Source organism: Coloeus monedula, assembly GCF_965178545.1.
Source record: "Coloeus monedula genome assembly, chromosome: 11".
Taxonomy (NCBI): Eukaryota; Metazoa; Chordata; class Aves; order Passeriformes; family Corvidae; genus Coloeus; species Coloeus monedula.
In genome coordinates this window covers 2,829,750-2,857,343 of record NC_138791.1, presented here as the reverse complement: position 1 = coordinate 2,857,343, position 27,594 = coordinate 2,829,750, and the positions used below count along the sequence as shown (strand labels likewise).

General features: G+C 40.5%; 1 protein-coding gene across 11 annotated transcripts in view; it reads left to right on the top strand.

Moving 5' to 3' along the window:
- Window positions 1–27,594, top strand: part of ATP2B2 (ATPase plasma membrane Ca2+ transporting 2) — a gene marked incomplete at both ends in the record, with an annotated part of 158,148 nt that overhangs the window by 69,297 nt on the left and 61,257 nt on the right. For 3 of the 11 annotated variants that reach the window (XM_082288981.1, XM_082288989.1, XM_082288987.1), the window contains 7 exons: window positions 3,057–3,314; window positions 4,238–4,363; window positions 7,848–7,973; window positions 17,251–17,292; window positions 18,931–19,095; window positions 21,243–21,457; window positions 22,702–22,944. In XM_082288981.1, the coding sequence (XP_082145107.1) occupies window positions 3,057–3,314; window positions 4,238–4,363; window positions 7,848–7,973; window positions 17,251–17,292; window positions 18,931–19,095; window positions 21,243–21,457; window positions 22,702–22,944 (1,175 nt within the window). Of the gene's footprint in view, window positions 1–3,056; window positions 3,315–4,237; window positions 4,364–7,847; window positions 8,021–9,700; window positions 9,734–11,241; window positions 11,338–17,250; window positions 17,293–18,930; window positions 19,096–21,242; window positions 21,458–22,701; window positions 22,945–27,594 lie in introns of all 11 variants that reach the window. The other 8 variants (XM_082288984.1, XM_082288980.1, XM_082288985.1 and 5 more) reach the window with 7 other exon arrangements.

Sequence of the window (27,594 nt, the reverse complement as noted above, 5' to 3'; positions counted from 1 at the left end):
AACCATAATGGCAAAAAAACCCCATTAAAAACCCCATTGTTTTTCCTTAAGTATGTAAGAAATCATTAGACAGACTTATACCAATGGAGATGCAGGTTTCCTTCATTTGTTTTCCTATTAAAAAGGAGCCCCTCTAAAAGAGTTTGGAAGCAAGAACAACCACAGAGTTCAAGAAAATATTTCTTGACAGATTGGTCATCTCATAAAGGCCAGGCTGCATTTTCTAATCCTGCTTTTAATATTTTTTAAAAATCTGCTCTAAAATCTCGCTGTTGTAAGGAGCAGGCAGGTTTTTCCTCGAGTTTATTCCTATCAAAGGAACATTTTGCATTCGTTCTGCATTCGTTTATGTAGCACTGTCATCCCATCTCCTTTCTGTGGAGTGTAAAACGCAAAGGCAAAATTTTGGGAAATTCTGATGGTCTGATTGACCTCTCAGTGTGTCCCATAGCCTGGGCCAGGAGATCCCCTGTGGTTTTAGAGAGACCACGCTGAATTTCAACTGTTAAAGACTCAAAAATCCAAAAAGCAACTCACCATTTCCTCCACCCCTCTGAAAGACTTCAGGTTTTGATGAGGTCTAGCAATTAATTTCTCTGCTCCTAGAATTCCTTCCTCCCTTCAAACACCTCTGCTCCACCTGAAGTTATCTTCGTCAAATGAAATGAACACAAAAAAAAGTTAAATGCCTTTAAAATTTTGTTGTTTTCATTGAGCTGTGGAGAATTTTCTCAGGATTTTAAGTTATAAACATGATTTTTTATTCAGTGTGGAAGCTTGTCATATTTAGGGACACTTTCCAAGAGCTTGATCTAAGTTCAATCTGTTTCCTGCAGATTTTCTTTCATTCTTACAAACAATTTTTTATCAGCTGAAATAAAATAAATATTTCAGCTGAAAAGTGGATTGTTTTATTTGATTTTACTTGAGGTATCTACAGGTAATTCCTTTTATCTTAACCATAACATCTTGTATTATTTGCATGCTCTGTGGTACCATTTATGTGAATGTGGAGATCAGTTCTGACAGCACAAACACAAAATTAATTTCACTGATCCAGTCAAGGAATATTTTTATTTTTCACCTGATTTTGCTTAATCAAGGTGTATTTTTTTACTGAAGTCTTGGAAGTATTACTCTGCAGCAGCTCTTTGTAATTTTGTACCAGCTGCACTAAATTTCCACTCTTGAAAAGGAAATAAAATCAGTGTTTCACCGTGGCTACACCAGGCCACATTTATTTTGTGAGAAATAAGGGAAGGAGGTTTGCTCTTAAAAAACTAAAATATTCATCATACTTAATTCTAAGTCAAATCTAATGAAAAAGGGAGAGGGAATTCTGGTGTTATATCTGCTGAAACAGAATTCCTTGCATTAGGAAACCATTTAATACAAGCAGGACAAGAGTGAATTTGCTAGTTTGGAAAAGGAATCTAAAATTGAACGCGGCCCAGTTAAGATGATTAAGGCTAAACAGAGCAAAAATCATCAGTCCTTCCCAAAATCCCCATTCTGCTGAAGGAGGAAGTTACAGGGTTGGTTTCTGAGTTGCATTTGTGGCTGGTGATGAGCAGCTTAAGGTACTGAACTTAAAAAAGGTTTTTTAATTTCTTCCTGGAGTGCTGTACAAGTGGTTTTAGGGAGGTTCTTGTGCTGAAGGTTCAGGAGGGCCATGAGTGGAAGGGCACCCCTGCCCTTGGGAGCAGCCTTTGCCTTTCCCTTAAGAGAAGTCTCAATGTAAACTACAGAGAACTTGGTAAAAACTCCCTTTATTTTCATTTTCTTCCTCTCTTAGTGGCTGTGCAGTCTCATCTTTCTTCCTTTGACTTTTGGTAGTTTTGTTATTGTTCACATGCAGGAGTAATTACTCAGCTGGTTAATGAATTATGATGCTCCTGTTTGTAATTTAGAAATAGAAATCACATTGGTTGTTAATTCCCTCTAGTGACAGGTGACGAATAAACCAAAAATTAAAGTGCAGTCAGAGGTGGAAGCGAATTTGCTGAACCCCCTGGTACCTGGGTAAGATGGAAAAGTGATGTCAAATTCCTGCCTGGTCCCATTCTTCATGGAAAACAGAAAAAGTTCTTCCTAGGTCACTCAGGAGAGGGGGCTCAGGCTGGGTTCTCCTCTCCCATCACTTGGGATATCTCTGGAATGTGACTCGGGAATGTGTCCTTGGCTGCCCAGTATTTCTCCCAGGTGCTCTTTCACTAAGAAGGAGATCTATTTGTCAGTTTTATTTGGTGAATACTATCTAGGAAGTCGATTTGAATTTTAATTGCATCCAATTTTGAGATAGATAATGAGCAGATATATATAAAGTAATTCAGAATTAACAGTTCAGAATAGAGTCATTCTCTTAACACTGTTTTACCTGTGGCAGGAATAATGTACTTACAGTTCTAGAAGCATCCCACTGTATTTCTCTGTGGGGAAGATTGCTGAATTAATATCAGGGAGCTTTTTTCACTCAGTGTTCCTTAATACATTCATTATCAAATTGAAGCACTGATAAACTCAGTTCACGCCAGTATTTTTTTTTAACAACTGTTCCCCATAAGTGTGCTTAGCTGAGAACATTTAGAAATTGTGTTGAAAATTGTTTTAAAAAATTGTGTCAAAAATTGTTTAATTTAATCTGGCAGGTTGTTAATGTTAATTTAATGCCATTGTTTTGCATTGATTAATGTCATTCATTGTTTTAGTGCTTCTTATCACTTTAAATAAATTCTGCAGGTTCTTGGTGGCTCGGGTGAAGCTCTGAGCCCTTCTATCACATAACAGAATTGGTGCTTTCTCTTCCTCTTTGTTTAGTTCAGGTTCACCAAGGATGGATTGCTCAGTAGAAAAATTAAAAGAACTAAGATTTCTGTTGATTTATTTCTTTTTTCTTTTCCACAGACCTCTTTATTTGTCTTTTTCCTCCACTCTGCTGTGTTTCATTAGCAGGCAGTGCTTGGAAAAGCAGCTCCATTCCCTCACCTCGTCATGTCACAGCAAGTTTTATTTCTTGTGATAAACCCCACCTAAACTGGTCCTTAATGTCTCTGCAGGGTGTGGTACTGCAACAGGAGGAGCTGAGGATGAGGGTGAGGCCGAAGCTGGCTGGATTGAAGGTGCTGCCATCCTCCTGTCTGTCATCTGTGTTGTCCTTGTCACTGCCTTCAACGACTGGAGCAAGGAGAAGCAGTTCCGGGGGCTGCAGAGCCGCATCGAGCAGGAGCAGAAGTTCACCGTGGTGCGGGGGGGACAGGTCATCCAAATCCCCGTGGCAGAGATCGTGGTTGGGGACATTGCCCAGGTGAAATACGGTGAGTGCACGACCTAGAGAGCCTTTGTTGACTCTCCTGGGCCTTCCCAGCAGGATGGACACAATTGCTGGAAGGGATGGAAAAGGCAGGAGTGTGTGATTGTCCTTGGCCATGGTGAGGTGCCAAACTGGGCTCTCAGGGCAAAAGGAGAACCTGCTGTAAAACTGCATTAGTAAATCAATTTTATTGGTGTAAACTTCTTTCACTGACCAGGGCAAGAACTGTTCATACAAAGGTAATTCTCTATCATGGAGGATTGTTCAGATTCTTTTTTTTTTTTTTTTTTTATTTCTGTCCAGTTAGGGATAAGAGGAAGTATTTTAAAATGTTGTGTAGAAGGGAATTGGGCCTCTGTGCTCGCCTCACAAGTTGCTTCAGATCCAGGTGGATCCCCCAGACCAGGTGTCTGATAATCCCATGCCATAGGGAAAGCCCTGTGCTCCACTGGAGTGGAAGACTCCTGCAGGAACTCTGTCTTGGGAGTTCCAGCAATATCCCTGTTCCATCAGCCATCACGTTTCTCCAGGACTTACCTAAGGGCTTCCCGAGGGGGGAAGGGGAAAGGGCAGCTCAGCTCTTGATTAGCTGCTGTTAATTCCTATGAAGTCTGATGGAGAAACCTTCAGGTGATGTGAAGAGCGCTTCCCTGCCAACCCCCCAGGATGGGGATGTCCATTGTGTGTTAAACGTGGTACATTTGGGTTCTGGGATAGCATTAATCAGAAAATGTTTGCACTACAACAGCCTTTCCTTGCAGGATTGCAATACTGTGGCTCATGTGGACAGAAACAGGAGTAACTCCTTCACTCTGCTTTCGTTTTACCTTTTAATGCAATGGCTTATTGGGATTCTGTAACAAAAGTCATGATGTAATTATGAAAACAATCTCATGGTGGTTTTCCTTCCCCATGATCTCACCACAGGTGACCTTCTCCCTGCTGATGGGATATTTATTCAAGGAAATGATCTCAAAATTGATGAGAGCTCTTTGACTGGAGAGTCCGACCAGGTCCGCAAATCCGTGGACAAAGACCCGATGCTGCTGTCAGGTAAAATCTGCCCCATCCCCTCTGAGTTCCTGCTGTTCTCTGCCTTGGCCACATTTTATTGGGGTTTCCTTTTCCATGAGCTTTTGGCCACCCAGGTAGAGCTGAGATTTTGATCACATTCACTGCCCTTGTCACTTTGTAATTTAAAATTCACATTGTTGGGTTTTTGGTTGTGTGCAGTTATTTCTGATCATCACACTTATTTTGTAAAAGTATAAAGAAATGAAGCATTTTCAGAGGAAAAGGAAAGTCTCGGGGAAATAGCAATTGTTTCAATTCTTTGCATGTTAGTTTTAATTTACCATTAAATTTCAAAGGCTTTTAAAGTCTCTTTAAACCCTTTCTGTGTATGGAAGGTAAAATAAAAGAAACAATATGTTTAAAAGCAACTGGATATACAAAATATTTTGAGCTTGATTTCTGTGGTAAACTCAAATTATTTTTAATATTGTAGTCTGTGATATAATTCTTTGCAGTAAATCAGATAAATTGAATGCGATTTTTAAGTTCAAATAAAGGTGGGTCATTTGTCAGAGGATTCCAGCTGGGATGTGATCACAAATAACAGATATGCTGATATATAACAATCACCAATGTGTTATAAACTGAAACTCATTTTCAAATATTCAAGTTTCTTTGCTATGGGGAGAGAAATTTATATTTCCAATGCAGAGATCAATAAAGTTTATAATCTTTATTTCTCTCTCACTGGATAATCTTTATGTGATTGCAAAGAAGGTGAAGAATCAATGGGATATTTTAATAAGCACTGCACACACTTTTGTTCCATACTTACACTGATAAATTTGGGCTCATGACATGTTAGAAAATCCCTGAACTCTCTTTGCTCAGGAGCAGAATTGATGATTGGAGATCCTCTCATGCAAAAAACTTCCTTCTTCCCTAAATACAGTGCAAAGTTTAATCCCAACGATGCAGAAATTGATGCACTGCCCATTGTTACTTGTCCAAAAACTTGGAAACCACCACGTTTTTCAGGGTGGGTTTGAGCTGGTTTAAAAAGTTCCTCTTGAATGTCAACCTAGACCTGTATTTTTATAAAACTTGATTATAGAAGAAAAAAACAAACAAACAAACAAACCAACCCCCCTCCAAAAACATCGACAGGCCTTAAATTTTCCTCTTATTCTTCTGCCTGAAGACATCAGTGAGTTCTCGTTTGGAATTTAAACAAATACTGCCAGGATGTTGCTTGCCACTGTTCTTCCTTATCACCTGCTGGACGTGGAAACAGCTCAGGTTTGCCAGAGGAACCCCTGAAAACATTGGGATGGCGGTCACAGTTTGTTTGGGGGGTCGAAATTTGGTGGAAGACAAACAGCCAGGGTTGGGGAGTGTTGTTTTCACTTTGGCCCCTGAAGGAGCGTTTTTGATACTCCCTCAGGTTCAGCGCCGTAATTAAACCGAGTTTCTGTGCTTTGTGTCCTGTTGAATCATCCAGACAGCTTTTGCTGCACTTGAGGAGCAATTGTGAGAGTCCAAATGCTGCCTCTGGCAGATGTTTCCATCTGCACCCATCACATGGGTGCCACCCAGGAGGGCAGGAATGGGAATCCAGGCCCTGCTGCACCTGGAAATGAAAGAAGCTTCTTCTCTTCCATAGTTGCTAAAACATTTTCCTTCCTTTTTTCCCAGTTATTTAGATTAATTTGATGAAGGTGTGAAAGAGGTAGAGGAGCCCACCTGATGTAGCTCTCGCTGAACTGAGGTTGGCAGGAATTTATTTTACCCTGGTCAAACTTTTACCAGTATCTGGTTCTGTCAATGCTCAACAGGATTTGAAACAAAGGGAACAGAGCTTAGACCAGAACAAATAAACCAAAGAAACCTCTTGGTCGTGGTGCTTTGTAATGTTTTGGAAACAAAAGCAAAGCTTGATTAAGGAATCGGGTCAGTTATTGCCTGGAGCAAAATAATTCTGGTTTGCTCTTAATTCACTACCAGAAAACCCAGAAAATGTCCCAAGCTGGGCTTCTGGCACAGCAGAAACTTTCAGAACCAAGCAGCTGACTTCAAAAGTTTGGAATTATTTGGATATGTTGAAATTACTTGTAAATGAGGGGTTTTTTTCAGGGAAAGCTCTTTTTTCATAGAGGATATTCTGATGGTTGGTTCACTTTATTTTTAACTTTGGTTTCCTCTTGATAACTGCACTGACCAAAACCTTGTTTAGATTTGCCCACTGAGAAATTTTTGTTCCCTACAAGTTTGCTGGAAGTAAAAACAGCATTAGACCCCCAAACTGGCATGTTTCGCTTTTCTTGCTTTTTCAGCCCTAGTTCCATGTATTTCACCAGTACCATTATTAGATTTAGGCATTTCTGAGTCTCATGTTTAGCTGGACTTTTGTCTGAAAAATATGTCCTGTAATAAGGTCCTTATCCATCTAATGTTTCCCTCTTCCCTTACTAAACCAGTTTTCCTTTTCTACCGTGGAATATTCACCATTTTTCTACTTTAATTTAAATAATCAGCATGTGAAATAAAAATGTTTTGCTAAGGTCAAGTCTTGACAGGGAAGGAACTCAGTAGAGTTGTTCAATGTGAAGATGAAATCCATGTTTAGTGACAGACAAATGGAAAACCTGCAGTCCAGAATTCCATTTCTGCAACCACCGATTGAAATCATCGAGCCTGGTTCTGTATCCAAGCTAATTTAATTGTAATTCTGCTTAAGTGGTGAAATGACCAGATTTGGGTGGAAGGATTTTTTTTGGGATTCTCTTTTACAGGCCTAACATTAAGAAAAGGTTGAGACAGGCATCTCAAATTCAGAGATTTTTGCCCTCTGCAGGTGTGCAGAGCTAAGCTGGAGACGTGGTGGGTGCCTGTTTTGCTGGGAGAGCTGCCCTGGGAGCGTGGGAGTGAGTGCCACTTTCTGGAGGATATTTCTACCCACCTTTGTCGTCCAATTCAGGAAAAGATTCCCTCAGAACAAAACACGGGGATGCAAATAGCAAGTTCTTAATTAAAATGTACTGGAAGTAGTGACATATCTTAAAGGAGGCTCCAATAAATTTCTGAGGAAGGTTTCAGAGCTTTTGTTTTCTGACTGAATCAACCAAGTCTGTGCTGGCTTTTAAAGATCTTTTCTGATCTTTAGGTTTGAATGGAATTTTTTTTGGGGGGGGGGTTTATTTGGGTGGCAGGCCTAATTTGTATATTTGTGGTGTTCTGCCGAAACTGTTTTCTTGCAAAAGATAAACTTGGTTAGTGGCAATATTTCTTTCAAAAAGAGAATCTGATGTGTTGGTGATGGATGTGCAGCCTGAGGTTTGTGCTGAAGCATTAATTCTTGGTTGAGAGTAATGCACAAAACAGGGTTTAGTTTTGTTACGTGGTAAAATCCCCCTCAATACAGAGTTTTCAAGTGTAACAAATCTCTCTCAGTACTGTCATAAAAGCCTTGCATAAGTTTCTACATTTATTTTAGCTCTCTGTAACCTTTCTTGCCTCTTCTCAGGTACCCATGTCATGGAAGGCTCTGGGCGGATGCTGGTGACTGCTGTGGGGGTGAATTCTCAGACTGGCATCATCTTCACTCTGCTGGGAGCTGGGGGAGAAGAGGAGGAGAAGAAAGATAAGAAAGGTAATCTCCAAACACCAGGATGCTCCAAGGAAAGCTCTTTGGGCTTTGTGCAGCCGGAGCTCTCCTTCGCTCTTGACAAATAAATGCAATTTTTCAAACTGCCCTTTTTTTAATGATACATTTTTATCATCACATGTCACACAGAAAAACAGCAGAAGCTGTTAGCCAATAAATCCATTGGATAACAAGATGTTTTTCCAGTGTGAAACTGCAGGCTTCCAGTACACACTGAAATGCAAGGGAGTACATGGGCATGCTCCAGTTGCTGTGGCTTCTCTACATGAATCCATGCTCACCCACGGTTTGCTAAGATTTTGTGCTTTTCTATCAATGTAATTTTGTTTTTTCCAGGAAAAACCCCCTTGGCCACGGAAATAGCATCTGTCTTAGAGCTTCAGGACTAAAACAAAGATAAGCTGGGGCTCTTTGCTAGCCCAGTTGTTTAATGTCAGTGACTGACTTGAGAGGCATTTTAATTTCTTCAGGTGTAAAGGTCAGGCTAAGAATAGTAAAAGCCAGGAATGCAGCAGTAAATGTTAGCAAGACAGTTTTACTTTCATGTCCTGTCTCAGTTAATGAAATCAAGAAGCCTCTTTAGACATTTCACCTTATTACAGCGTGATGTCATGAGCATTTGCTAATTTATGGGCTGCACACTAAGCAGAAACATGATTTAATGTCTGTCCTTTGCAGTTTTACTTCACGAAGCCTTGTAAATTGTTCTGCTTCCGCAATTTCATTCCAAGTCTGTCCTAAGAATATTTGTCTGTCAGACATAATTAAGGGCCAATTAATACAGGGTTTTTAGACATTTCTGCTCTTTCTGGTGGTCTTCACCATTAATAAAAAAAGGCAGTTAGAGCTTTCCTGAACATTTTATTTGCTGTCAGGCAAAATGATTCCACCTCTTTTTTTGTTTCCATCCTTTTGTTGGAAGCTGCAGATAGGAAGGCCAAATTCAAATGGTTTTCAGGACCTACAATTTCCATTTCTGTGTATGTGCAGCAAGTGGCTGCCTTTGACTCCCTGCTGCTTTGAGGAAGTCCCTTTTTACTTAATGAAATGTTTATCATTTCATTTCTGCCCAGGAAGGCACAAAACCTGGGGAGTTCCAGGAGAATTAAAAGGAGAAAGACTGAAACATCACAAAATGAAACTCTTTTATGCCAGACTGGTTTTGAGCAGTACCTTGGAGTTTGCTCTTGCTGTCGTTCAGAGCCTTTGTGAGATCTGGAGGAGAGGAGAAGCAGCTTCATCCCTGTGTGATGTGCGAGCTGCCTGGGCTGGGTTTAACTGGGCTGGCCTCTCTGGGCTGTGCTCAGGACAGCTGTGGTTCTCTCAGGTTTCTCTGGGAAGAGCCTGGAAAGGCAGGAAAAGAGAAATCAGGGATGTTGCACTGCGCTGTAGCTGTAACTTATGCAGAGACAGAGGTTCTCACAGAGGTGTGTCAGAATTTGGATGCAGACACAGAATTAAATTGAATGTGGCTCTGTAGAAACAGCTTTAATTTAAAAAATCCATAATATAGAGAATTCCTTCACGTTTTCTGATGCTGCTGGCAGCTTCGTGTTCATGCCTGGGCAGAGCTGGTGGCAGATGGAGGCCCAACTTCAAATGAAAACCTCTGGTACATAAACCTGCAGTTCTCAGAAATCCTGCCAGTTAAATACTCCTTTCAGTCCACGTGTGCTTTTGTTGTTCATTAACACTTTAAAATCATCACGCAGGTGTGAAACAGGAGGAGGAACAGCAGCTTCCAGGTAGAGTGAGAATTGTACCCCATCCAATGGAGGCTTTCAGTTGGTGCCAATCAGGGGGGAACTGCTGATCGAAATAATTGTCTTTGAATCAGTCAAGTCGAAATTAAAGAATTATTTCAAATCAACAGGATTGCTGGTGCCAAATCTTTCGGTGTGCAGGCATTGTTGGTGTTGCAAATCTTCACGTTCAGCTCCAATAATCAGCTGTTCCCCAGCAGTAAATTGCAAAGTATTTAACGTGGGATCCTTGATTTGCTGTTAGCAGCTCACGCTGTGCTGGTTGGGGTGGGGATCCAAACGGAATAAAGAACAAGCACGAGTCACCAAAACAGTTTAAGTCATTGCCATCACAGTAATCAAATTTGCAATTGAAATGTTTCTGAATGCAGTTGCACAGGGTGTGTTTTTAAATCCTGGGAGCTGTTTATTTTCTTCTCCCAATTTGCCATTTGTAAATAAAATCAGCCCGTTCTTCTGCAGCACCAACCCAGTACAGCATGAAACAATCCCTGTGGGGCAGGGACTGGAGCTGCTTGAGAGTCTCAGTCAGGATTCATGGGAGGACTTGGTTCTATTGTGAGCAATTAACCACCAGAAACAAAACAAAATGAATTTTATCTATTATTTGCAGAGACTAATTTTTTTGAACTCTACTATGAAATCGTAGTAAAATGATAAAACCTTCTTCAAGCTTTTCACCTTCCTGTTAGGAAAGATTTCTTGTCCAATTTTCTCTAATACGTGGATAATTACTGAAGAGGAGAAGAGGGTTTTCTTTTCTGATTCTCCTTTCATGTCACCGCAAACCAGGAAGTGTGTCACGTCCATCATCTGGATTTAAAATAACTCATTATTCTCCTCAAGACTGTATTTGCCTTTTCTACCTAAAATATAGGAAAATTTCATGTTTCTACTCAGATCAGTGTGCGTTTTACCTGGGTGATGGCAGGACATGGTGCTAAATCCTAATGTGCAAAATTATCTAAACCATAAAACATGTGCCATTGTGCTCTGTAGTAGTATGTACATATATATATATAATGCATTTTTAAATGCATATTTTAAAACTACCTGTGCACTGTGTAAATGAACTCCAAAGGAAATATTTCAACCCCTTTAAAACTGCATAAATTATGTTAAAGTACAAAAAATAACACCTAAAAGGACTAAAGCAATGTGCACAGGGCTGTGCACACTCAGTTCTCACCAACTCCTTTAACTTTGTTAAATGTGTTTCATATTTATTTCTTTTTATTATTGTTATTATTATTATTTGAGTTTTCGGCTCACTTTGTGACACCCTCCCAATGCCATGTTGCTTTGGAAATTTATGTTAATTCATTTAAAACTCTTTGATTTTGGGAGCAAACAAAGCCACAAACGCTTTTCGCTCTGTCATGTGCTTTCGTTCGCGTTGTTGTTATTATTTATTTATCATTTGTTGTTTTGTTTTTGTGGTTTTTTTGTTTGTTTCCTTTGTTTTTTTTTTTTTATCCATTATTGCTCAGTAGATTCTTCCCATCCCTCCTCCCACCCTCCTCCAGCCACAGATGGTGCAGCAGGTGCAAATGCCACTGATAATGCAAATGCCAGCTTAGTCAATGGTACGTCACAACCCCCGGCTTGTCGGATTTGATGGATTTCTCTCCTGACTGTGTCAAATTCCCTCTCCCCTCCCTGACCTGCACAGATGTTGTGTGTGTGTGACTGCACTCTGAGAGATCCTACTCCACACGCTCTGCAGGAGCTTGGAAGAGAGGCCACAGGGACGCTGCAGCTTTATCCCCGCAGAATCCAGCCTGGCAGAGGCAGGATTTGGAATCCTGATCTGTTTGCCATTAAAACTGCAGTTAAAAGGAGCAGTTAAGTCAGGCCAGTTTCAAAACTCTGGGGCAGATTCACATGAAGTTTTATTATAAAGCTTCATTATTCAACATAGTTCTGAAGAGGAGCACCATGAGAAAGGGATTCTCTCTGCTTCTCCTCTTTTTCACTCTCATAATTCCTCACACAGTCTCCACGTGGTTCAGAGAAAGGGCTGGGATCAGGATCTGGCTCCATTTCAACAACGCTGTGTTAGGAACAACTCTTGCTGCTTTCAGCATCTGTTTCAGGGGGCCTGAGAAGTTTTGTGTGTGCCCTCAGTGATTTTCTCCTGAGCCTGCCCATGTTAACTAAACCCAAACTAATCCATTCCTGCAGCCAGTTTTGTGTCCCAGTACAGACTCCTGACCCTTCTTGTTAGCACACAGATATTTCAGTCTCTCTCCTAACAGGCAAATTCCAGAGTTAAATTGAATTGAATGGGTCAATATTAGTGTAGGCATCAGCTGTATTTTGCTGCTAATCAGATACATGAGCCTTTATTTGCCAGAGGAACCTTTCCCTCTTGTGCAGTGCCAAAAATACTGAGGAAAGTCATTCTACTTTTCATCATGTTGGTGATAGAAGTTTTTTTTCCATGCAGGTTAGCAGTTGTTGCATTTCACATGTGAAATGAGGGTTTCTGATAGAAGCACCAAGTGCTGAGTAAGAGCCAGGATTTACTGCTGTAGTATCTTATTTAAAGCAGTGACACAGGAAATCTTTGAAGCTATTTTCAAATCATTTAAAGGAAACATATAACCAGATTTAAAACCCATTCTGGAAAAGTAGGATTTACAATCCCTATATCTCCTTGCATGGCAGGAACCTCCATCATCCTGGTTCCAGATTCCAGAGACCAAGAACCAGGAAATGAATGATAAGTGTTTATTGCTGTGAGGATGCTGAGGTCCTGGCACAGAGGAGCTGTGGCTGCTCAGTCCCTGGCAGTGCCCAAGGCCAGGTTGGACGTGGCTTGGAGCAGCCCGGGATAGTGGAAGGTGTCCCTGCCCATGGCAGGGGTGGCACTGGTTGAGCTTTAAGGTTTGTTCCAATTCTGTGATGATCCTGTGATGATTCCACCTTGGTGAGTGTAAAACAAACAAACTCTGCTTCAGCCGTGCTGGATCCGCAGCGTTCCTGCTCATCCCTGCCAGCTGCAGAGCAGAGTTCAGCCCCTCTTTGCTGGTGCTCAGCAGGTGCAGAACGAGCCCTGTGCTGCTCCAGCCTGGGCTCTGCTCAAAGCTGGGGCTGCCTGGTAAATCCCAGTTGTGTTTGCCCTTAATGCTGAGCTTAATGAGGAAATTGAGTTCCAGTTGATATTAGATCAGTGTCTGAATTAGGGATGTGATTTTCCATCATCCTCATTCCAGTCAGGAACAACAGTTGCTGTCCATGTTTATCCTGGAGCTGAGAGATACAAACCCAGGACTTTGAAGTGTAGAGTGGATTTTTTTGTGCAGTTGGAGGATATTTTGGCTTTTAGCTCCTCTGAGATGAGGCAGTTCAATAATTCTGCTGGTCTTTGATCAACATGGACAGCAGAGGCTTTCCACAATCCAACTGCTCTGACTTTGTGCTCAGAGCAGAACTCAGACAGGCAGACTCAGATCTGAGTGCTTTGGAATTATCTGGGAAATGGCCAGTGCCAGATTCCTGGTGATTTCTCAGTTAGCACTGCTGATGAGTTAGAGAATACTGAAAATGTAGATACGGTTTGGAGGGGAGAAAGGAAGGGGAGATAAGTTATAAACCAAGGAGCCCAAATTCTTCTGCATGTTCCTTTGGTCTGGATGAAATGAACACTTTTTAAAAGTCTGAAAATTCTTCCTGAGGTGTGATTGGAAACACGCATTTTACCTAAAGTCTGATACCCTTGTATGGAAAATATCTTAAAATAAAATAAGAATTGTATACTTGAATTAGTAGCAAGCTCAGGAAATGCTGCTGCTTGAAAATCAACCCGTTAACATTTCAGATAAAATATTTTTATTCTTAATTGGCAATACACAATTGACACAAAAGAAAGAGTTTGTTTTCAGCCAGTGAGCCTGTAGTGATAAATTCATTTACTTTGTGACCCACCCTGTGTATTAGGTGCTGTATCAAAGGAACTCTTATCAATTCTCTTGGGTTTTAGGAGTTGAGATCAAAATAGAGAATTGTTGCTGGTCTCATTGTTAAAACCATGGACAGCAAGTTCCGTTTTGGAAAGGTGCAAGTCAAGGTTGTAAACAGAGCAGATAACTTTGCAGAAAGGGAGGAATTCAGGAAAATTCATCTCATTTCAAAGTATTATATTTAGTAAAGGTAATTTTAAAAAATGAAAATCAGGGAAGCAGTAATCCCTGTTTACAGCTTGTTTACCCCAAATTTGATTTCCTTCTAGTAGAGCAAATTACCCCAAATTTGATTTCCTTCCAGTAGAGCACTGCCACCTTCCTTAAATCAGGATTTCCAGGGTGGGTTGTTGGGGTTCTTTTGGCATTTGTAACCCAGAGAATTTGCTACTTAAATGTGTATTCAGAAAATATAGAAAAGGTATAGAAATGCCTCACCTGACTCAGAATAAAGTCTGTGCTGGAATATTTCACATCTACAGCTAATCCCAGTGTAGGTACTGAACGACTTCAGTTCCTGCAAAGCAATTTGCAGTTTGAGGGTATTTTTTTTAAATAATTTTGTTACTTTAAATTCATTTTTAAATTTATATTTTAATATATTTCTGAATTGTAAGTGAAGTTATTTATTGAATACATAGAAGAATTATCTAGAACTTCCTGTTTATTACAGTGGTTCCAGCTCAGCACTTGGGAACACAACTCCATCATTTTCTTTGCTTGATTCCAAGCAGTTCTTCCAATTTAGAAATAATTTCCAAACGAGGGAAATAATTTCCAAAACAGTGATAGGACTTTGTTATTCTGTGTCTTTGGCTCTTCCTCAAGGGCTGGGGCAGGTAAAGGGGAGGCTTTTCTCGGGAATTTTATTTGGTGAAGTCCATGACTTTTAGAGTAAGAATTTAGTCAGTAAAGATGCCACGAGTCCTTTCCAAAACACAGGAACTGTACTGAGGCAAAGGCAGGTGCAAAACATTTTACATTTGAATTCAACACTTTCAAATCAGCTGCAGTATCCAGGTGTTGTTAGAAATGCTATTCTAAACCTTCTGATGTTTCATCCTTGCTTAGAAAAGTGATGAAAAACTCAGATGGATTCCTCCAGCCCAAACAACATTCATTTTATTTATTATTCCAAACAGAAAAGAAGAAAATATTTACAGAATTATGTACAAAAGAAATCATATTTTTGAGGAGTTATTTCACATTATGCTATCAAAATATGAGGAAATACTCATCCTTTTAATGATTCTAAACAATGCAGCGAGGACAGAAGGATGGGGAGGATTTGTACCTGGAAGGAGGAAGGATCTCTCAGCAGTGGTGATTCTATCATCTTTCTTTCTGTCTTAATTTCCCTGTTCATATTTTATAGCAAAGTACAGCTTTGAAATTACTTGGCCCAGGAGGGTATAAATAGTTTACAGCATCCTTTTCTTTGTCTTAATTACCCAAATAGCCTTTTCTTTGTCACTCTGTCTAAAAACCTGAACTATAACTACCTGTGATCACTTCCCCCCCTCAATAACCTGAATGCAGTAAATTAAGAATGTTAAGAATGTATTTTTAAAATACCTAAATTTACCTTGTTTTTAATGATTGTTTATTTTGGGTACTGGTATTTTCAGGTAGCCATTCAATTGTGAGTGTAATATATTATGATAATTATGCTATTAAATAGCAAATATATGCCCTAAAATTACATATTTTGATTTACAAAGAAAAATCATCTCTGTGACATGTTTGCCAGTTGTGACAGTCATATTTGGGTTTTGTTGGTGATTTTTATATTTTTGAAAGTTGAAGATTCTTCAATTTTTGCCTCTCCAAGGTTTGGAATTGCACTCTGCTGAAGGATCTCTAGAGCAGGAAATGAAGCAGACTGCCTGCTCTAAATTAATGCCTTCCAGTTCTTAGAGAAGGCTTCATGCTCCAGCCGGAAATCCGAATCTCCAGAGATATTTTATGCCTTCCAGTAACTTTATTAAAAGCCCTCCTAAGAAAAACAGCCACCAGGCAGGTACTGAGTCCAACTGTGGCCCACAGGCAGAGGTTTTGTAGGGAATTTCACCATGAAAATGAGCTGGGTTTGCTCAGCTTCATGGATTCATCTCTCATGCAAAGTGTAAAGCTCTGGAAGATGGAGACTGATTTTTCAAAACTTCTGTGGTTGCCAGGGATAGAATTAGAAATCGAGACAAGCAGCTGATGGTCAGTGGTTTATTGCAGTAATTCATCTGAGCTCTGGGATGATTTTAGGTCACGAGATGTCCTTTCCCTGGCTCTGCTTCTGGGCTTTGGAGTTTCCCAGCGTGACACTGGGGTCTATTTTTGACAAATGCAAGACTGGTTTGGTCAATTTTGCTCTCTTTTGAGGGAGTTCTTTAGTGCTCTCCCACTTAGTGCACAGGGCAACATGCAAGAGATGCATCTTAGCTTTCCCATTCTGTGATTATTTACTCACAACAGAGTGAAAAAATTAATCCATGTAGCAGTCAGAAGAACAAGATGTACCTGCTGGCACACTTTTTAATAAGTTCTGATGATACATTTCTTATTAGAATGTGTCAACAATCCTGTAATGGTGTTTTAACTTAATTTTCCTTAGCATTATTTTTTGTTGTGCATTTTACATGACTACCAAAAGACCCTGACACCCATTCTGAAATAATATTCGTTGTAGTCTTTTCCATAAATTCATATATTACTGGGAGAGTTTCATAAGGGCTCCCTCCAAGAAATTTTGAATACATTTGAAAATGTTTAGTTGTTCTTCTGAATACCAAAGTTTTGTATATAATTTGTACATTTTGCCATTTTTATCTCATACACACTTTCAAATGACATTTCCAGTTAAAAAAAGGCACAAAGGAATAAGGACTTTGGTGGGGTAAAACTGTGTGTAGAGAAAATGTCCAGCTGGAAATTAAAGAGGCACTTGGTAAATCTGTCTCCAGGATAAATCTGAATTTAGGTCACCTGGCACTTGTATTTCCAGAAGAAATTTGCTAATTAGTACAACCAAGTGAGGAAGGTGTAATTTAAAAATCCAATCTGATTTGCATTTTTATTTATTTATTTAGATTTATGAACACTATTGTTTCTATTTTTTTTCTCAATTTAGTAACATGATTAACCTAATTCTGGAATGCATTAAGAAAGTTGTTGTCTATACAGAGTTTTTAAGTCCCAGCCCTCTGAAACATCAGTTCAGGAATACGATTCCAATTCAGCTTTCCACCAGATCCACTTTATGAGTTTCACCCTCTGAATTCACGCAGAGTCCTCAAAACCACGTGCTGATATTTAGTGTTTCACGTGTTCCAACCCTGACCTTGCCTGGAATTCCCTGGATGTGCCCAGCTGGGTTGGGCACTCCTGTGAGTGCAGGTGTGAGGGCAGGGGATGGTGCCCAGCTCCCTGTGATGTGCTCGTGGCTTTTGTGTCCCGTTGATTTGAATTCCCATTTTCGTGTTCTGTCTCAGCTGAAGGTTGTTTACTGTCTGTTGTCTGTTGGAATTTTTCATCATTTAGGCAAGATGCAGGATGGGAATATGGAGAACAGCCAGAACAAAGGTAATCTTCTTTCCTATTCAGGAGGTTGTGGAATGTGTTGTTAGCATGTAGTTCAACCCTGTCCCAAAGTACAACGAGAACCTGTGGTTTGTGCTGTGTGTGAAACTGGCCCTTATTGTTCATGCAGAATGCCCAAAAAAACCCCAAGCAACCAACCCCAACCAAAAACCCACCAAAGAGATTGTAACTTCCGTGGGTTGCAGATATTTAGGAGAGGAGTATTTTAAATAAACCATTTATAGATGTTGCTTTCATCTCACCAAGCTCATTAGAATTAATTTTTCCTGTGCAAGTTTTGTATCCTACGTATTGTTAGTGATTTTCCAACCCAATTTGTTATGTCTTATCATCTCTGGTGTCTGATGGCATTGTCTGGACAGATTTTCATTTGCAGGGAGAAGGTAAAGCAATAACAAAAGGAAACCTTAAAGCCAAGGTGTTATTTAGCAGTGTAAAAGCCTTTTATGAGGATAAAGAACAGGAAGATTAAGAGTCTTTGGAGTTTCTTATTCAATATACAATGTCAGGAAGAAATTGGAATCGATATTTTGCTTTCTCTGAAGTGAAGTCATGGCTCCCTTTTTATTACAAGACACAGCTATCAAGAGTTCTTTGGGTGATACCAAATTAAACAATAATTTTCTCTTCTCAGATAATATTAAACATTGCAAAGGTGACACCTCAGAAACTGGGTAGAGAAACTCAGTGGAAAACAGTACAAAAGTGCCAAATAAAATGCTATTAAATAATAAGCATTCAGGCTAGGTAGATAAATTCGATTTCCAGGTCAAACAAGCATGGTCTTGTACAACCTCTTCACGAAAGCAAAGCTGTTTCATCTCATCCTGTTTTATTTATTATGCTCAGTACAAAGCAGACACATGCACATATATCCACTGCAATGTCATTGCCTGTCAGAAACACAGAAAAATAAAGTTTCCTTCTATTGGCATTCTGTCAAGAAAGGAGGGATCAGCCCTGAAATTGTGTGTGGTTTTTGTGGGGGAATGGCAATGCCACCGCCATCAGCCCCGACGGCTGAGTTACCTGATCATGGAATGCTGAGGAAACTTTATAGCTCAGCGATTTTCTGGAATGCTGGATGGCAGAGTGTGGTCTCCTGTTGCTGAGGTGCCCCTGCAGCCTGGAGGAGCCACATTCCCTACAAAATGTTTGCATTGGAAATATGATTGTAAGAGGGGGCATTGCATTCTAGCAGGCATCCCGAAACTCTGAGAAATGCGGATCTGTCAAAGCACCTGAGCTCAGCTGTTCCAGGGAATCCTGCAGTGCTGATGCTGTCACTTGCCAAGTCACCTGCAAGGCATTCAGTGACATATATGTGTATGGCCCAGAGTGCCATGGGTGGGGGCAGAAACGAGAGAGAAACCCAAGCAATGGTCTGCCAGCCCATATCCCCCACGTGTCCTGAGGGCACACGGATGTGCTGGCACAGCTGTGTCCTGCAGAGCCCCACGGGGCCTCCAGGGCACCTGCCTGGCACGGGAGCCAAGGGTGTCCCTGGCAGTGATGGTCCCAGCCAGCCCCTGCGATGCTGGCTGGATTCAGTGAGGATGAACAGTGGGAGAAAAGGAAGGAATAAAGCTCTGGAGTAACAGTTTTGTTCTGCATTATCAGCCAAGCAGCAGGACGGGGCTGCTGCCATGGAGATGCAGCCGCTGAAGAGCGCGGAAGGGGGAGAGGGAGACGACAAGGACAAGAAGAAATCCAACATGCACAAGAAGGAAAAATCCGTTCTTCAGGGAAAGCTGACCAAGCTGGCAGTGCAGATTGGCAAAGCAGGTATGGCTGGGGGGGCACCAAACCCCTCTGGGTCACAGCAGGCAAAGAGCTGCAGAGCAAAGGGGTCTGAAAGGGACAGGCCCTTTTTTCCTGCAAGATTTGGAAATGGGTCATCATAAAGCTGTTCTAAGGAGAGTATGTGCTACTGAAGATCTTTATTTTCCTAAAAATCCACTTTGACTGTCAAGAAACTTTGGGCAACTTGGATTGTAATGAATATTCGAATCCAAATGAAATGCGGCTTTTCTCATCGTTAATATTCCCAAGTGCAGTAATTACGTATTTAATTTCCTCTCCCCTCAGAACTTGGGAGTACACAGTTTCAGAATCTCTAATATCATCTCGAAATATCACTCACACAGTATTTCCCTCTCATGATTCTGAAATCATTCTGTTCCCCCCAAATACCCACGTTCCTGCCTTCTCCCCAAGCACGACACACCCTTCGACTCCTGTACCCAGAACCATCTGGCCCCTGCTGTTGGGAGCAGCACTTTCCCAGCCTGTCAGTGGAGAGTGGAAATCTTCCATGAGGGCCTGAAGTTCCTTGGGTTTGGCTTTTTTTTTTTTTTTTTTTTTTTTTTTTTTTTTGTGGTATTAAAGAGATTTTGATCTCAGCTCCTCGGTTGAGGCCCTACAAGATCCTTTTACCTCTGTTCTATCTCCCTTAGCCTTCTTCCCCAGTCTGATTTTTACCCTTCCCATCCCTTTTTAAGTTCATTACAGGAGCTGATCACGTAACCCCGTGATGCTGGTTCTCCTTGCCTGAAGAGAGTGTGACCAAAGCTGGGGTTATCATCTCTGATATCCAATTCAATGCTTTGCCCCAATCCATATTCCTCCAGCTTCTCCCCTTAGTTTCCCCGATCATTAATTCCTTAGATTAAGTACCTTTCTGCACTAACTTGACTTCTGCTTTGCTATTTCAGCAGGCACATGAACATCACTCTTAAGTAATTGTGCAGGGAATTCTAACCAGAATGTGGCAAGGAACATTAATGAAATTAATTAATCATTGCCTCATTTGGTTTTACTTTTTCGTTGAACAATCTATGGGGATGTCTTGTGCTGTCAGGAGTATTTGCCTGTACAATATTTTAATGGATTTTCCTGTATCCTCTGGCACAGAGTGATCCCCCTGACTCATCTGTTTCCTGTCAACCTTAGCATCCTTCAGCTTTACCAATTTTTTAAAAACTGCAGTCAAGACATGAGATTCACAGCGTTGTCCTTCTACTCTGTGATCTCATTAGGGAGAAATTAATTTATTCCCAAATGCAGGCTCAATGGCTTTGCACAAACCTGCCAAACAGGGGTGGTCAGGGCAAGGCAAAGCTGAGGCTCTAGTGGAAATTGTATTTGTATACTCAAACCCAGGGACAAAACTGTGGAGCAGGAGTGTGATCCCAGCAGTCTGTGCCGTTGGGGGAGTGGATGGAAACCTTGGGATATTTTGTGAATTCTGTGAGATATTTTTTGGTGTCTCTGTCTTTTTTGAACCTCTGCTCATGAAAACACACACTCTGCAGATGTTCCCTTGAAAAGGGACACCTTGGAAACACAAATAATTGTCACATTTTAAAGAAACACAGTGAAAAACTGTCCTGTGGATAATTCTGCATTATTGCCTCTTTGTATTCACCCAGACATATCTGTAGGGCTTTTCTAGACTATTTTATACAGCAGCATAAACTGTGGGAGACTCCTTTGCCTGAGGCTCTGAAAATACACTTATTTAAAAGAAAGGTGTTTAGATATGAATAGACAAGTAATTTGTAAAAGGTGGGGGTTAAAAGGACAGATAAATGTTTTACCAGGCAAAGTAATGTGCTAAATTGAATAAACTTAGCTCGAGTGGCAGCAGAATTCCTGCACTGCCTGGGAAGTTTTAAAGGCAGCAGTAAGACAGTGCCTAAAAATGAATTCCCTGGAATTCTGTGCTTCCTTGTGCACTGGGATGGATGGCTGCTGTAAATATATTATGGCAGTGTTTTTTCTTCATTTTACAATGTGGCACTGTTATTGGTGCTGGTGAAAAATGTCAGAAAGAAAGAAACAATTTCCTATCAAATCCCAAGGCAGATTTCTAATTGCTCGTGTTCCCCGTGCTGTTTGGGTTTATGGTAACTGGTGCTTTCTCCTCCCAGGTCTGGTGATGTCTGCCATCACTGTCATCATCTTGGTACTGTATTTTGCCATTGACACCTTTGTGGTCAACAAGAAGCAGTGGTTGCCTGAGTGCACTCCTGTCTACGTTCAGTATTTTGTTAAATTCTTCATTATTGGTGTTACTGTGCTTGTGGTTGCTGTTCCCGAGGGACTCCCACTTGCTGTCACTATTTCTCTGGCTTATTCTGTAAAGGTAAGAGACATTCAAAATAACCCAGGGAGAAAAGTGCTGTTTGCTTGAGTTCACCACTGAGTTGGTCCTCAGCTTCCATCAGATGTGATGGAAAATGGTCTGAAAATTACGTGCTCAAAATGTTAATGAAATTGCTTTAAATTAAACTTAAATTGAAAGTATTTCCAACAAAAATGCAAATACATCTTCCAATACATCTCCTTGAAGCGGAACAGTGCAGGAATATCAAGCAGTAGAAATACCTACTTAATTTTCAAGGAGCCAGGAATTTATTGAGCAGAATGCACTCTGAAAATAGTCCAGTCTTTTGATATAGAATAATTTTGTATTCAGATTTTCTTGTGCAATAGTACAAAGTTTTGGCAAGGATTTGAGGTCTTCAGGAACACTTCTCACAGAAACTGGAGTTTCTCAAAGAAATTAAAACTTCCACTGAAGCTTTCATGCACTTTTCTTAAATGCAGTCGCAGTTCTTTGAAGTCAATGTAAATGGTTCTATCAGGAAATTAAAGAGGATTAACATCCTGGACTTGGGGATTACCTGAGCAATTTAATCAGATGATTTAAACATTCTGGGAATCTTAGATGAAGATGGTGTAAAGTTTATTTCTATTTAGCATGTAAACAAATTAACTTAGGAAGTTTAGGAAGCAATCTCTTGGCTTCAATGTAGCCAAATATAATTGTTAGGAAAAAGGAGCTCATCTCAAAGACGGTGTTTCGCTAATAAAGAACGTAGCTGCTTTTAAAATGTTGTCTCATTCTCCTGATGTCCTCCCTCTGACACCCTTTTTTTTCCCCCCTTTTTTTTTCCCTTTTGCTTTTGCCCCAAAATGTGTGGTCCATAGATGTGCTGCGAGATAATATCCTGGCATTCCAAGTGGTGTTAAGAAAAATCCCCCAATGTTTCCTAAAATGACAATATTTTAAAAAATGCTGTTACCTCTGTCTCCTTTAGCTAATCTTGGCTGTTCCAGCCATCCCTTAAAATGCAGACCTACTGCAGGAAAATGATGCAACTCTTTTAGTTTATCAAAGGCAAAACTACCTCAGGGATAGTCCCAGCTTGGTTGTCTGTAACTGGGATTTAGGGTTATTGGCCCCCACCAAAGCTCAGCTTTAGGGAACTTCCCGTTCTCACCGGCAAGACTAAACCTGTGCTGCTTTGCTTTTTGTGACTAAAAACCTGTCCAAGCCAGCCTCGAAGGGTTTCTCATTTGGGCTTTGGTGGGTTTTCCCCTCAGAAAATGATGAGGGATAACAACCTGGTGCGGCACCTGGACGCCTGTGAGACCATGGGCAATGCCACGGCCATCTGCTCGGACAAGACGGGCACGCTGACCACCAACCGCATGACCGTGGTGCAGGCCTACGTGGGGGACGTCCACTACAAGGAGATCCCTGACCCCGATTCCATCCCTGCCAAAACCATGGAACTGCTGGTCAATGCAATTGCCATCAACAGTGCTTACACCACAAAAATTCTGGTGAGTGGGTGGGGCTTTTTTTTGGTCAATTAAGGGAAGCCTTGCAGAGGTGTAATTGTTTTTTGGAGCAGTGTTAATTCCTTGACATCTTCTTGTTCATGATGAAGCATTAAATGCTGTTGAGGTCCTCAAAATGAGACTAGGTGCTCTAAAAACTGTGTATTTTATTGTTTTTTTCAGGGACAGGGATTCACTTAAGAGTACAAGACCATGAGACATTTAAAAGCCTTCTGCTGTCATTAGATTGGAGTGGCCCTGTTTTGGGGCAGATAAATTTGGTAACACAAATGTGTGATAACACCACTGGTTTTCACTGAGCCTTCATATGTGCAAAATGATTTTTGTGTGTCTAAGAAATTTCAATTAATGCTCAAAGAGCACAAATTGGATTGGTTCAGTCAGTGAGGTTAATGGCCTTTATTCACTCTGGATTCAAGTGAGTTACATCCAGAAGTATTTTATTCACCCTGTACAGGAGGCCAGAATGGAAATACCCTGTTTGCTTGTGGCATTGGATTCTTCTGTACAGAGCTAATTAAGAGACTGAAAATTTTTGCAATTCCAATAGATTTGTTCTTTGAAAGGTCAAGCTGAATGTTAATGTTGCTGAACAAATAGATTTTTTTTTTTTTTCCCCTTTATGAATATGTGTATTGTCCTTTTTCTGGTCTGTGCTGAGCTGCAGAATAAAGTCAGGCATGTACTTCATGTTTGGTTTAAAAGTGGTCTTTTAAAATCCAATTGCAGGAAACAAATACTGTATGATAACTCAGAGGGGGAATTTTATGGCAGCAGCTCCTTGAATTTCATTTGTGCACTTCAAAATCAACAGGAACAGTTTGCTATTGCTGGGTGATTCCTGCTCTCACAAAGCAATGTAACTTTTTATTGCTGGGGAGAGGAAAATACACCTTGGTTATTTCACTGTTGTTACAGCCTAAGTCAGCTTAGGTGCTTCCTTCTGGAGAATAAAACTCATCCTGAATACACAGGATTAAGACAAGGCACGGAGTTTGACTTTGGGAGAGCTTTGGGAGAACATTCCCAGTGTCAGCAGAATTTTCTTCATTCCCAGGGAACAGCAGGGCAGGCAGGGGGTTGGATTTTCAGTTCTCAGAGTCTTCTACAGAGTTTTATGTTTTGCTCTTCAATTTGAGATCAAAACCAGTGCCAAAGGTTTTCTGCTCAGCTTCCACACCAGCTCACCCCCTCTGAATCCCAGAGTAAATTTGGGGTTCTGAATGGGAAATCATCAGACTTTCCACATCTGCAATATTAAGTTGAATATTCTTTTTCTTGTGGTTTACTGAGACATTTCTGGTCCATACTAGTTCTAAAATGGTCTCAATGTAATTTTTTTTTTTTTTTGCTCAGTTTCATTGCTCCTTTTTGAAATTAATTCAGTGTGCCTGTTAAAGAGAGTCAATATTTCTCCATTTCAGTGCTTTTTTAGCTTTGCATAGATTCCCTGTGCAACTGATAAATGGGTGAAATCCTCTGGATGCAGATCAGTGACTACTTGAACTAATCTGCTTAAAATTAATGGTGATCTTTTAGATCTTATGAGGTAAAACTTTACAATATAGATTCCATGAGAATCACAGCTCCAGCCTCAGGGGACATAATTTTATTCACTGTTCATAGCAAGCTTAAGCTGAACTTTAAGACACAAGATATAGTTCCATAGCCCATTTAGCATCAAAAATAAATACAGTAAAAATTACCTGAGGGAGTTGTTTCCAGGATGAAATACACAGAATTCTTTTCCTTCCTGCTAATGCAGAGCTCACACTCATGCACTCATTCTTAGAGCATGTTTAATCAAATTGTGAATATCAGCTGAAACCCAAAGGGCATTTTGAGGGTTCTATCGTCAAGACTGAGTTTTGCATGTTCTATTTTTAGCTCTCCAGTTACGTGTGTGCTGTAAATTGCTCTTTGTGTGAACTTCTGTTCAGAGGGATCACATATGGGACCATAAAATTAGTCAAGATGCTCTGCTGAATGAGAAATATTCCCTCCTGCATTGTCTTTTGATTAAGGGGCAATTGAACCATTGATAAAAGTATAAAAAGGGAATAATATCAGCACTCTGGCTAAAAGATGTGAATTTCCCTGAGAAATTAAACACAAATTATTCCAGCTGAACAATAGCACCATTAAATATAGCTCTTTTTAATGCTTTCCAAGATTAAGTTGCTGGGTGAGCTGATTTTGCATCCCATTAGCTTCAGAGCAACTTTTGTGTGGAGCTGCTCCCCAGCAGACCTTTCTTTCCAGAGTTCCTGTTTCAGATGGCTTTCCCACGTGGAAATAAAGTCAGGCTTCATACATTTTTGCCTGTGAGCTGTGATGGGGACTGCAAAGACTCCCACTCCGAGAGCAAAATTTGCAATTTGGGAATGCTTTGATTGCACTTGGAGCAGGAGCACATTGATCTTGGATATCAGGGAGCGGTGATGAAACAGAGACCCCAAACACCAAAACCACTGATTTGAACTCCTCTGCTCAGCTCTTGCTTTCATAATTTCAGTTTTAATTAGAAAGGTATTTGTTCTTTTAATTTCCAACAAGGGTGTGATTCCTGCTGGCTGGGTGTGATGTGCCTGATTAAGGAGACACCACAATCAGTGTTTGGCTGAGGGATTTTCAGTACCAGTGGAAAAGTCCCAGCCGGAACTGTTATTGTGAGGATCTAACACAGACTTTTCACTTGCTGCTTGATGGGTGCTGAGGGAGAAAAAGCTCCTTTTGCCTGTGCTGGGTGGCTCTCTGGGTCTGCAGGAGGAGTTTTTCAGTGCTGTTCTGGTTGTGATTTGGTGCATTCGCACAGAGTGTGGCACAGTGTGGTGGCAAACCTTGAACCGAAGGAAGAGATGTCACAGGAAAGTGCAAAATATTCACTCCCTTCCACATTCCCTCCCTTTTCCTGCAGGAAATAAAGTAAAAATATGTTGGTCTATATGTTAGTAAATATTCATCGAGTTATGAATGTTACCCAGGAAAAGTTTTGGGATGAAAAGGCCGTTGTTGGATAAAACCTAAAGGAGTAAATGAAATAAAACACAAAGAGCATAGACAATTTTATTGCAGCTGAAAGGCAGAGCATGTAGGTAACCCTTAATATATAAAAACCATAAGAAGGAATTACATTCTACAGGACTGAAAGGGTGAAAGGAATGGAAAATAAGACTGATGCAAATCTATTGCTGGTACTGGGAATGTGGATGTGGTAGCCAGGTGAAGGTTCTTTTTATTTGGGGGAATGTATTTGCATGCCAAGCAAGCACAGCTCTCTGGATTGCTGGGAGACACAATGTTCCTGTCAGGAACAGCCTTTGAGAAGCTGTGCAAAGTGCAAAATATGCTTCTTTCTTAGAGATTCATTTATTTTTTATTCAAAGACTAAATTTCAGTCATCAAATACTTGAATTAATCTTAACTTTTTAAAATTTGTTTAATCTGACAAAAAAAATTGTCTCAATCATTACATATATATATTATTTAGCCAACAGAAAATTACTGCCATTTCCTTTCACCATTCAGATTTTCACCACTTTCAGTTATAGTAAGGCCTTTTTGGAAATAACTTTAAAGTTATTTTTGGGGAGTATGGATATTTGGAAATTCCCTACCAAATAATTTCGAAACTTGAGGTGTAGGAAGTATATTTATGGATTTTCCCACCCCACATAAATGTGTAAAGTTATTAGAGATGGGAAGGAGGATTGAAATGTCACCTTTTTAACAGTAGTTGCTTGTGGCTCCCTAATTCTCATCTGACAGAGCACAGACCTTTCCTTTTTCTGTCTCTCTCTATATATTTCTGTGTCTCTGTATTTATTTGAAGTCATGTTTTGCAAATGGAAAGGAAGAAGGAGACCCTGACTGTTTAGGAAAGATTCTTTAATTGTATTTTTACAAAAGCTCAAGCCCCAGTAGATCAGATTAGGCCATACCAGAAAATCAGGGAATTTCTGTGTCCTGAGGCTACAGCAGCAGAGCTGTCTGCCAAGGGCACTCTGCTAAATGAAACAGCTATTACATGTCCCTAGAATTCCCTTTTTTATTCCAAGGAGAACCATAAGGAAACAGCTTTTGACCTCCAAACTGCCTTTTCGAGTTATTTTGGCACATGGAATTGCAAAGATAATTTTACTCTCAGGTATGGTTTACTGAAAACCTCTTCTCAAGCCCTTTGTTTCTTGTGTTGAAATACAGATTATTTTGCCATTTGTTTTTGCTGAACTTGGAGGTTCAAATCATCTCTTGTTTCATCCAGCTTAGTTCCCCCATCGCTGCTGACAACGGGTCAAAACAGATCCTAAAAAAACCCACTCCAGACACAAAATATGAGAACAGAAATGGGCACAGAAGCGGTAAAAGCAATTTAATAAGTAAAGATTGAGGAAAGCTTTCATTTGTGGTAATTTAAGTGACAACAGAGTAATTGGCATGGCCTAAATGCTGCCTTTTCCTTCTGTTGTTCCCTGCCACTGACATCAAGGCACAAGTGGCAGCTCCAGCTGTTGATTTGAAGTCTTTGGAGAAGATCAGTCATTTATCAGGTGGTCAAGTGGCCAGTCCAGCCTGACCTGCCTGTGACAGAGTTTTGGGAACAAAGAGAGACTGGAAAAAGGAGTGAGGCCC